Below are 12,216 nucleotides of genomic sequence, written 5' to 3'. Positions count from 1 at the left end.
GCTGACTTGATCAACAACTCAAGCAATGAGGCAATTCATGCAATCTCAAAGCTCATGTTGAGCTCCAAGTTGTCAGTAGTGTATCACACTTTGATTATCACAGTACAGGTACACAACCCTTTACCTGAAACCATGGGGCCAGCTGCATTTCAGATTTCAGGATTTTTAAAATTTTGGAACAAAAACTAGGTGTCCCAGTGAAATTTGGGCAGCATTCTGCATACAAACATTTTTATTACAGCAGAAATGTGTAAATACTCAAATAATAATGAGAGGGTTTAGATTGAGAGGATTAGGAGAGGAACAGAGAGAGTAATTGGTGAGGAACAGTGTGAGTTTAGGAAAGGTAGAGATTGCATGGATCAGATTTTTACAGTAAGGCAGATATATGAGAAAGCTTTTGGAAAAGGTAAGGTTGTTTTTTGGGCTTATGACAGGGTAGACAGGAAGGCACTGCAGGAGGTTTTGCAAATATATGAGATTGAGGGAAAGGTGTTAAGGGCAGTCTAAGAGTTTTTACAAAAGTAGTAGAGTCTGTGATATTTGGGGTTGCATTTGACAGGAAAAGGAGGAATGGAGGTGAAGTTAAATTGTAGATTGAGAGAAGCAAATAAAGGCCTTGGGGGATTAAAAAGTGTTATTGAAAAATAAGCAACTGGGAATGGATGCAAAGAGGAGATTGTATGAAGGGGTGATTGTGTTGATAGCATTGTATGGGGAGAGTCTTGGAATTTAAGAGAAGCAGAGAGGAAGAGTTTAAATGTGTTTGAGATGAAATGTCTGAGAAGTATGGTAGGGGTTATGAAGTTGGATAGCATGATAAATGAGGAGAACGAGAGTGGAAAAGAAGATGGCAGATAGTGCTGATGCGTATTGGGATGGTTTGGACACAAAGAATGAGTGATGAAAGATAGTAAAAGAGGTGTGGAAGTCAGCAGAGGGAATGAACTTGAGAGGACAACTGATGTTGAGATGGGGTGAAGGGGACATTGAGCAAAGGATGAATGTTGAGCAAGGAAGGGAGAAAGCAAAAGATAGGGATAAGTGGAAATTGACTGTGTATGGATGATACTGTTATGCAAGGAAGGGGGATGGGTTGTTATTTACCTAGTTGTAATATACGGGAAGGGAGCTATGCTCGTGGTGACCCATCTTTGTATCTCTCCGTATCAAGTTTTTTATCTTGAAATCTTGTATAGCGTTTGCACATACTGTTTCGTTGTCTAATTTGTTCCATATATTTATCGCTCTGTGTGGGAAGCTGTTCCTTTTCAAGTTTCTTCTATAACTGTCCTTTTTCAGTTTTTTCCGTGTCCTCTCGTTTTACCGTTGCCCCACATTAACAAGTCGTTCCTGTCTAAAACTTTCATTCCTTTCATTATTCTGTAGATAGTCAGCAAAGAGGGGTACTTATGTGTAAATGATATTTTGATGCAGCCTAAAGGGATTTTTCTCCGTTTTCTCTTTTTCTACATGAGGGGACAGAGATTGGTGTTGCCAATTAAGTGAAGCAGCTTTTCTGTGAATATACTGTGTCTTGCTGCATTGTGTTTGACCTGGGGCAGTTGGTGGATGCAGGGATGACTCGTCATCCATGAGGAGCTGAGATGGGAGGGGTGGAAAGGGTGGTGGAGGGGAATGTTGTTATTATCCGGTCATCTGTATAAGTGAGTGTATCGGTGCTAAGTTCTAGATAATGGATTGGCAGATCACTTGTGAAGAGATTGAATAGCATAGGTGAGAGTATTGCATCTTGTGCAACTCCATTGTATAGTCTCATTGTCCCAGAAGTTTGGTTGTTTTGGGTTACCCTCCACTGTAGTATGACCCCCCCACACAAAATGAAAGACATAAGCAAGATTGAGAGAATTTTCATTGCAATTAGGTCAACTGGTAGGAATGGGAAGCATGTGGCAGAGCAGATTCCTAGGGAAATACCCTGTTAGATATAGCAATAGAAAACACAATGACCCAGTGGGTAAAAGAAGTATTTACCTAGTTGTATTTTACAGGAAGAGAGCTATGCTCATAGTGACCCGCTTTTGTATCTTTTAGCATCCAGTTTGATCTTAAATTCTTATATAGGTTTTGCACTCACTTCTTCCTCATTCAATTTGTTCCAGATATTTATCACTGTGTTTGGGAAGCTATTCTTTTTCAGATCTCTTCTGTAACTATCCTTTTTAAGTTTCTTTTTGTGTCCTCTTATTTTTCTCGTATCCCACTTTAGTAAGTCATCTCAATCAAGGATTTCCATCCCTTCCATAATTCTGTAGATGGTTAGCAGGTCTCCTCTTTCTCTATTTTGTTCCAGGGTTGGTAGTTTGAATTTGTCCAATCTTTGTTCATACATATGTCAATTTGGAGAGTGTTGGTGCCATCTTTATCATTGCTCTTTGAATTCTTTCTAATTTCTTTGTTCTTTTTAGTACTAGGTGTCCATAGTGTCACAGTGTATTTCGATGAGTTGACTTATGTGGAAACTGTAGCACATTAGAGGACTGAGAGGCAAACTACTCAAATGGATGAAAGACTCTTTGAATGGAAGATACCCAAGGACAGTAAAGAATAAGATGTCAAGATGGAGAGCAATAATGAGTGGAGTTCTACAAGGATCAGTTCTTGCCTTAATAATATTTCTTGTCTATGTCAATGACTTGATGAAAGGAACAACAAGCTATGCAAACATATTTGCAGATGATTAAAAATTATGAAAAACAAGGACAGACTATTGCAAAAACATGTAGACATTATTTCTGCATGGAGCCAAAAATGAAAAATTAATTTCAGTACCAAAAAATGCAAAGAACTGGAAATGGGCAATAATAGCAAAAGACCATCCTTAAACTATTTCTTGAGAAGAGAACCCATTACAAAAACAAAAGAGGAGAAACATTTGAAAGTGTTGATAAAAGACAGCCTGTCAATTGATGGACATATCAAGAGGATTGTGGGAGAGACATTTTTACTGCTGCAGAAGATGGCTTTTCACTATATGGATGGAGAGATAATGATAAAACTCATTGAAACCTTGATCTGTCCAAGACTGGAATATGCGTTATTGGTATTGTCCCCACACAGAGTGAAGGATGTAAGCAAGATTGAGAAATTAAGGTCCCCAACCCATCAGATAAACCATACAAGAAAAGACTAAAAACACTGGGTCTGCCAACTTTGAGAGATCTAAGAGAAAGAAGTGATATGATTACAGTGTTCAGATCACTGAAGGAGATAGGATTGTATTGACAGAGATCTCTATTGGGGAAGGGAGGACTTTAAGAGGTCATGGGAACAAATTGAGACCACATATCTAAAGGATGTGAAGAAATACAGTTTTCTATATAGATGCATAAGTACTTCGAATAGCTTAGAAGGTGATATATCCCAAGCTGGAACAATACATGAATTCAAATCTAGATTTGGTGATTGAAAAACAAAGATATAGATTAAGTTAGAACTGTACATGAATTTGAGTCTAGGTATGATCAATTGGAAAGTAGGAGATGGGACCCAATGAGCATTGCTCCTTTCCTGTATACTACAATAAGGTAAATACAGAGTAGTGACTAAAATGGTTCCCAGCCTTGCAGGTAAATTGTATGAGGAGAAACTGGAAGCACTGGGACTCCTAACATTAAAAGATTGGAAAGAAATATATGATTGCAGTTTTCAGAGCATTGGAGTGTGTAGATAAAGGTGATAGAAAATATATCTTGACATAGGATAGGAGGGCATCAATAGGTCATGCTTACATTTTCAAAAAGACCCCCTCTCAGATGTAGAGAAATATAATTTCCTATGCAGATACATAAATTCCTGGAATAGCTTAGGTAAAGATATAAAACAGGCTGGAACCATTCATGAATATTAACCCATTCAACTACGATGACAAGATGTCTTGTCATTTGGTCAAATAAAACAAAAAATCATAAAACACCAAAATGTTTGATCAAACACCAGAAAAATATGACGTCAGTTTGATCAAACATTTTGGTGTTTTATGATTTTTTGTTTTATTTGACCAAATGACAAGACATCTTGTCATCGGAGTTGAATGGGTTAAATGAGGTATGATAATTGGATATTAAAAGACAGGATCCCATGAGTGTAGCTCCCTTCCTGTATACTATAAGTAGATAAATATATAATCAATCACAAATCAAATAGACTACCAATTTCTCTGCTTTGCCAAACTCCCCAATAAATCAAGCAGAAGCAGAAAGTTTGACTGGCACATCTATAGAATGTACAGAGAGACTTGGTCTAGACCTATTACTGATATAGTTCGTAAACATTGACTGCAGCTACATAGGCATGTGGCATGTTTTCCTGATGTTGATCCAGCTCATAGGATCTTTGATTTTTTTCTATATACTGAGGGTTTTTCCCCCTTATAAGGGAGGTAGCCAAGTCAAAGGCACACACTCACTCCCACCCATTTCACTCCCATCCACCATCCTTGTTTCCCTCTCATCTTAGCTTCTTATGAATGAAGGTTCATCCCTATCTCCTGCCCACTGCCTGGGTCAGAAGCATGATTATATCCTTTTACTTGTGTGGAGATCACACCACTGCTTCATATTTGAGCTTAGGCCTGATTAGGTTTTTTTCTATTAACTTTTTAACCATTCGTTCATGTAGTGCCAATGAAGCATCATTTCCCCTGGCATATACTCCCAATTGATAATGATGATCCTAAGTTCAGCTCAGTATCTTATACTGAAGCAGTACCAACATGGAATGGGTCTCTGGTGACTGATACTAAATACCCTAAAAGAAACCATCACTCAGAAGACACAGTACTTTATTACACTGTCCTACACTCACTCGCTCCAGACAGCTCCACATTGATATCACCAGTTATAGATCCTATGTTCAGGTCACTGCCCTGTCCTGAAACAGTACCAACATGGAATGGATGTGGTGACAGACACAAAATGCCATAGAAGCAACCATTACACAGAAGACATGGTACTTTATTACACTGTCCTACACTCACTTGCTCCAGACAGCTCCACAAAATCTCATCATCAAGTGATGTTTGGGTTGAATTGGTGGCCATGGTAGGTTTCTTAAGGGTTGTGGGTCTCATGCAAGAGGAACCCATGGCTTGATTATCTCTTATATTCATTTATGTGTAAATACTTCGTAAAAGACCCTCTTTTCTCATGTATCCATTCCCTCGTTTGATTAGTAAAAAATCAGAAATCTAATAATTTATTGTTTATATTCCAGAATGTGGAGGAAGGTAATTTTGCATCACTGCCAGGATATCAGAAACCCCAGGAAACAAAAGTGAATACAGAAGATCCACACTGTAAGTATATAAGTCAAGCAAAAATAAGCCCAATAGAAGGACAGGCAACAAAAGAAGAGCAAAACATAATAGAGAAGGGGAGTGGACAAGATTTGCAGCATCAAAAATCACCAGTTGCAAAGGCATCATTTGAAGATTCAAATTTTATTCATGACATAGAAAAGGCACCTCAGAGAGCCCATTTTTCATGCTCATTTTGTAATGTTTCATATATCTATAAAAGAGCATATTTAAAGCATATGTCAACACATTGCCCAGAGCTTGGTTACAAAGACCCTAAACCAACTCCTGTTTATGCTTCTCCAAGTAAGTCCTCAGACATGCAGGCATGGTATCCTGAGTTACCACAAAGTGGTGATTACACATGTGATGTATGTGGCTTGAAGTACAGATATAAGAAACCTTTTCTTAAGCACATTATGACGCACAATCAGGACCCCAAGGAACTTGCAGAACCCTATATTGCTGAATCAGATAAAGAGGATTTGTTGGGAGGACCCAAGTATTCATGTGTTTACTGTAATGCAACATACCTTTACAAGAGAGCATACCAGAAACATTTGCAAACACACACACAAGATGACATTGAGGGAAAAATAGGATCTTCAGGAGTTGAAGAAACTTTCAAAAAGTCCGCCAAAGATACATGGAGTGAAAATGAAACCACAATCCCTCTGGTGGATTCAAACAATTCTGTAGCTTCTTTACATGCTGAACCATTCTCTTCAGAGAGAGAGGACCTGCAGTTGAAGACTTGCACTTCTGAAGTATCAGTTAAGCCTTTTGCAAAATACAATTATGAAAGCAATTTTCATGCAAAAAATAGTAGTTTGCCAGAAAATACCATGACTTATTCTCTGGGAGAATCTAGTACAGAAAATACTTTTGCTGATTCAACTACAAGCAAATCTAGTATGTTGCAGAGGAAACCCATAAATCACTCCTCAGTTGAATCTAGCACAATCTATGAAAACTTGATAAGCATTTCACAGAAAAATCTCCTTGCCATTTATAAGAATATTAGTGGTTATACACCAGAAAGTTGGGAAGCTCTGAAAAGAAATCTTATCAACATGTCTCAGAAAAAGTCTAACCCTGCATTTGATTACTTGACTGGGTATTCATCAGAGAAATCTGACACATATTGTGAAGATTCGGGTAATCACTTGCAGAAAGAATTCTCCAGTCTTCAAAAGAGTTTGATCAACTATTCTTCAGAGTATCAAACGGGTCAAAGAAACCTTATATCTCACCCTTCAGTTAGAGAATCTGACTGTATGTACAAACAATCTTTAGCACATTCATCATCAGAAGACTATAACACAACATGTAAACAACCTGTTAATCAGTCACCACCTGAAGCATCATGTGCTCACAAAAGTTCAGGTAATTACTCTCCATCTAAAGAAGGAAGCACAGAAAGAGAAGACCTTCTGTATTCATCTGCTGGAGGATCAAGCACTTTCAGGGAGAACCTTCCCTATTCACCTTCGGGTGAACCCAGCACTTATAGAGAAAACCATCTGTATTCCTCAGCTGGAGAGCCAAGCACCTACAGGGAGAACCATATATATTCACTCACAGGTGAATCAAGTTCTTGTAGAGAAAATCTTTCTTTTTCACCAGTTGTTGAACCAGGTGCCAATGCCGAAAGCTATCCCTATCCTCCAACTAGAGATTCAAGTGTTCACAGAGAAAATCTCCAATATTCTCCATCTGAGGAGTCAACAACATGCCATGAAAAGATTTCATATTCTCCAGCCACAGAACCCAGTACACACAGAGAAAGCCATACATATTCTCCCACTGAAGAACCTAGCACACGTGCAGAAAATATTCTCTATTCACCACCAAGGGAATCAGGCTCTCACAAGGAAAATCTCCCATATTCTCCATCTGGAGACTCAAGCTGTTGTAGGGAGAATTTTTCTTGTTCTCCATCAGGAGAATCAGGCTCTCACCAAGAAAAGCTTCCATATTCACCCTCAGGAGAATCAAACACACAAAGAGAAACCCTCTCATACTCACCATGCAGAGGATCCAATGCTCACAGAGGAGATTCATACTCTCCGTCTGGAGAACCAAGCTCTCGCAGAGAAACTTTTATGTACTCTCCTGAAGAATCAAGCTCTCATAGAGAAAGCCATTCATATACATTAACTGGAGATTCAGGCCCCCACAGACAAAACCTTGCTTATTCCCAGGCTGGAGAACCAAGTGCCCTCAGAAAAAACATTTCATACTCCCCAACAAGAGGATCAAACACTCATAGGGAAAATCTTCCATATTCTTCAGGGGGAGAATCAAGTACTTGTAAAGAAAACCTTTATTTACTGGCAGGAGAATCTAGCTCTCACAGAGGGAATCTTCCCTATCCCAATGCAAGGGAAACAAGTACTCACAGAGACAACCTGCCTTATTCTCCAGCAAGAGAATCAAACAGTCACATTGAAAATTTATCTTACTCCTCAGTTGGAGAGTCATGCAGTCAGAGAGAAAATATTCAATACTCTCCTCCTGAAGTGAGCTCTCATGGTAAAAACCTTCCATACTCCCTGGCTAAAGAACCAGGCATTCACAAAGAGATCCTTGCTTACTCTTCTGCAGGAGATTCAGGTTCTCACAGAGAGGACCTTGGTTATCCATCATCTGAAGAATCTAGCTCTCATAGGGAAACTCTATCCTATTCCCCACAAGGAAAGACTAGCACACACAGAGAAAATGCTGATTATTCTTCAGTCAGAGAATCAAATTGTCAAAGGGAAAACTTGCCATATTCTCCAGATGAAGAATCCAGTTTCCACAGAGAAAACCTGGTTGAAGAATCAGTTAGTCAAGAGCGAAACTTACATTATTCTCCAGGTGAAGAAACCAGGTTTCATAGAGAAAACAGTGCTTATTCACAAGTTGGAGAAATTAATTGTTCTAGAGAAAACCTTCCCTATTCTTCAGCAGAAGAATCAAACACTCGTAGAGAAAACCTTTCATATTCCTTAGCTGAAGAGTCAGGTACTCATAAGGAAGTCTTTACATATACTGCACCTGGAGAATCAAGCACTCTTAGAGAAAACCCTCTTTATTCAATAGTTAGAGAGACAAGTACTCGCCCAGAAAATATTCCTTATTCTCCAGCTGAAGAAACTAGTAGTCAGAGAGAAAGAATTTCTTATACATCAGATAGAGAATCAAGCTCTCACAGAGAAATCCTTCCTTATTCTCCATCTGAAAAAAACAGCACACACAGAGGAAATCTTTCTTATGTTTCAGCTGGAGAATCAAACAGTCACAGAGAAACCATTCCATATTCATCAGAAGAATCAAATACTCAAAGGGAAAGCCTTCCTTATGCCTCTTCTGGAGGATCAGCAACCCTCAAGGAGAATCTTCCATATCTTTCAACTGAAGAATCGGGTATACACAGGGAAAATCATCCATATTCTCCCTCAGAAGAAACATGCACTCAGAGACAGCATCACATATATCCTTCAAGGGAATCAAATACTCCCCTAGAAACCCTTCCTTATACTTCTGTTGGGGAACCAAGCATACACAGAAGAAAACATTCTTATTCTATTAATGGGGATTCAAGCATTCAACAAGATAACCTTCATTATTCTCCAAATGGTAATGCAAATGTTGATAAGGAAAACTTTCCATATTCATCACCATTAGAACCTCGTGTTCACAGAGAAAACTTGCCATATTCACCTGAAGGGGAGCAAAATGTTCAGAGGGACAATCTTTCATACATGCCACAAGAAGAACAGAGACCTTGTAATGAACCTAATTTTTTTGCCTCTACAGAGAAGTCTGGCATTGGTGATGAATTGAATGGAATTTCAAGGTCAGAAAAATCAAGTAACATGAATGAATGCAGTGAATATTTACCTGTAAGAGCACAACAAAGGGACTGTAAGGAATACAACTATTATTCTTCAACTTTAGAAGGAAGACATAATGAAGACTCTTATCAGTATTCACCTCCCAGAGAATATAATTCTCACAAACAGTTCACTAGTTTACTCCCCAATAGGAATACAACTCTTTACACTGTGACTGAGGATTCCCAGATTTCTGAGGAACCGGGTGAGTATAGTTCACTTCCAGAATGCACCCTAAACAAGGAAGTAAATTTGTCATCAGTAGATTCTAATTTGACAAATGACTCAAAGGATTTTTCACCAGTTGATAAATCAGATTCCAGAGATTCTTGCAGATATTCCCCCAACAGAAACAGTCCTCTTAAAGACTCGGCAGAGTATACTCCAGTCTTAGAGTCTTTAACATGCAAAGAATCAGATTATCCATATGTTCGAGAAACTGATGATCATTCACAAACTTCTGAACCAGTATTTCCCAGGGAACCTAGTAGTTACTCATCAGATAAAAAATCTAATGATCCGAGAATATCATCAGTGTATACAAAGGGAACAGAAACTATTGATTATTCACTTGGTAAAGATTTGTCTATTAAAGAACCTATTGCATTTTCACCATGTGAAGAGCCAAACATGAATACAAAGTCTTCTACATATCCCTATGAGGGACACACAATTGACTATTCACACACAAAAGATTCAAGACTTTATACAGATTCTCTCAAGAATTCAACATTTGAGGAGTCCAATGGGTCTGGAGAATCCCAAAGCCATACACACAAAAATGATTCCCCTGATAGGGCTGAGGAAAGTGAAGGAGATGAACCAAAAGAGTCAGTTGATTATGCTCCAGCACTAGAGAGAGTAATGTCCAATGAATTAACAAGTTCTTTAGTAACCAGGGAATCCTCTCATCATACACTGACTGAAAAAGCATCTTCCCATAACACAGAACCTGTGCTTTATCCAAGTGGGCAAGAACCCTGTGGTGATGAGGCCTCCAATGGTAGTGCGTCTAGTACTGAAACTAACTCTTGTAGGACACCTTTTCAAAGTTTACCAGATGAAGGCTGTAACAACTCTTGTATGACAGATAGAATTGTAGACTGTAACAATTCTTGTATGACAGATAGAACTGTAAGCACTAAATTAGTTTCTGATCATTCAGTGGAAAAATCTGGTTGTGACAATAAAATGAAAGAAAATTCATCCAAAGAAAAAAGTTATGTGGCTTTAACAAAAGGCATCAAAATTCAAGGAGATAGCTTTTTCTGAGGAATCTGTGAGTGTGCAAAGTCATGATCAAGACACTTCTGTGAATAATACAAATAACTTGGTGAAAAGCATTGAAAGTCCAAAAGAGCCTTCTCACTGTGTTTCATCATGTGATTCAGATGTGCAGGAAGAATATATCAATTATGCAGTGGAAGGGAAGGAAATAAGTGAAAAATCTATTCCAAGTTTATCTGCAAAAGGATCAAGTAGTAAAAAAGAAACTAAAATTGATTCATCTGTAACAGATTCTACTGCAAGCAAAGTGCACATTGATCATCCTGAAATACAAGATCCAACCTCTTCTTTACCATTTGATAAATTGAACTCTCAACAGGAATCTGGTGACATCCCACCAAGTGCTAATAAAGAAATTAGCAATGATTCACTAAGAAGAGAATCCAATACTTCAGATGAAGTTCCCACCCTTCCACCAGTTGTTACAGCTGTTGACCAGCAAGTACGGAGAAAGTCCACTAGGAGTAAGAAGGTTTGCACTTATCTTCCACCAGAAGACCCAATGGATTATTATGAAATGTCAGAATCAGTGATGTGTACGAAACCATCAACTTATTTTCCAGTGGGTGAATCCATATGCTATGAACGTCCAAGAAAAGGAACTGCTCGTAAAAGATCCGCCAAACGTTCAACAGCTAGAAAATCCACCAGTCGTGCAGCAAGAGCATTATCAGGTATCTCTAAAGAGTCAGATGTATATTCACCAGTTGGTGAATGTATTGAAGGATCTCTTTATTGTTCGTCAACTGTTGAATCAAAATCAATGTCTGGGAGTTATTCCTCTAAGAAAAAAACATATGCTCAGAAAGAACCCTTAAATCTTATATCACAGAAATCATCTTTGAAAAGGTCCCTAGATATATCTCCAGATAGAGCTGCCAGTAATTCCAAACGTATTGCTGATTCAACAATCCAAGACTCTTACAGCCACAAACAGCAGGATTATTCATCAGGTAAATCTAATGGATGTAGAAGTCAGTCCACAGAAGATTGTAATGTTGCCCTAAATCTGTCCAAGGATTGTAAAGAACCAAGACATAAAGAAAAAAAAGGTAATGTAGAGGAAAATGTAGGAAATTATTCGTGCTCCTACTGTACAGCAACATATTCATATAAGAAAGCCTTTCTTAAGCATGTTGCATCTCACACATCACAAACACATCTTAATGACAGTCTTCTACCAATTGAGGAAGCATTCCCTATTCCTGGTAGTGACAAGTACTTTTGCAAAGTGTGCAATATATCATATTCCTACAAAAAGGCATATACAAAGCATGTAGCAACTCATTCATCTATAAACAGTTCAGGAAAACCTAGTGGTAAGGCATACACAAAACACTTTCCTGTTAACACACCTGATACTAGTTCAGGAAAACATAGTAGCAAGTCTTATTCAAAACACAATTCTTCGCCTACTAAACCTATATCAGGGAAGGTAAATAATAACAATGCTACAAATTTTCAACCTGAAATGTCTCCACAGGAGCAGTGCAGTACAGCTGGAAACACAAATAAAGGTAAAGGAACAAAGAAACAAGAAAATAAAGCCATAAATGAGGCTCCCTCCAAGACTTTAACAAAAGTTATTGAGAATAAAAAGGGTCCCAACCCTAATGAGGAGACTGTGGAAAAGTATCGATGCTCTGTGTGCAGCATAACCTATTCATATCATAAAGCTTATGTGAAGCATATGTCTAGCCACACATTAGCAGAAATTAATGAACACAAGGA

The 12,216-nt window shown here is 38.3% G+C and overlaps 1 protein-coding gene across 11 annotated transcripts in view; it reads left to right on the top strand.

Moving 5' to 3' along the window:
- LOC143027603 (uncharacterized) overlaps positions 1–10,470 on the top strand; it is a 161,374-nt gene extending 150,904 nt beyond the window's left edge. For all 11 annotated transcript variants that reach the window (XM_076188953.1, XM_076188956.1, XM_076188955.1 and 8 more), the window contains one exon: positions 5,236–10,470. In XM_076188953.1, coding sequence (XP_076045068.1) covers positions 5,236–10,470 — 5,235 coding nt within the window. The remainder of the gene's footprint in view (positions 1–5,235) is intronic.
- Positions 10,471–12,216: the final 1,746 nt, after the last annotated feature.

This window comes from Oratosquilla oratoria, chromosome 8, assembly GCF_046742065.1.
Source record: "Oratosquilla oratoria isolate Oo_2021 chromosome 8, ASM4674206v1, whole genome shotgun sequence".
NCBI lineage: Eukaryota > Metazoa > Arthropoda > Malacostraca > Stomatopoda > Squillidae > Oratosquilla > Oratosquilla oratoria.
The sequence above is the reverse complement of the archived record's forward strand: the minus strand, read 5'-3'. Positions and strand labels throughout refer to the sequence as shown.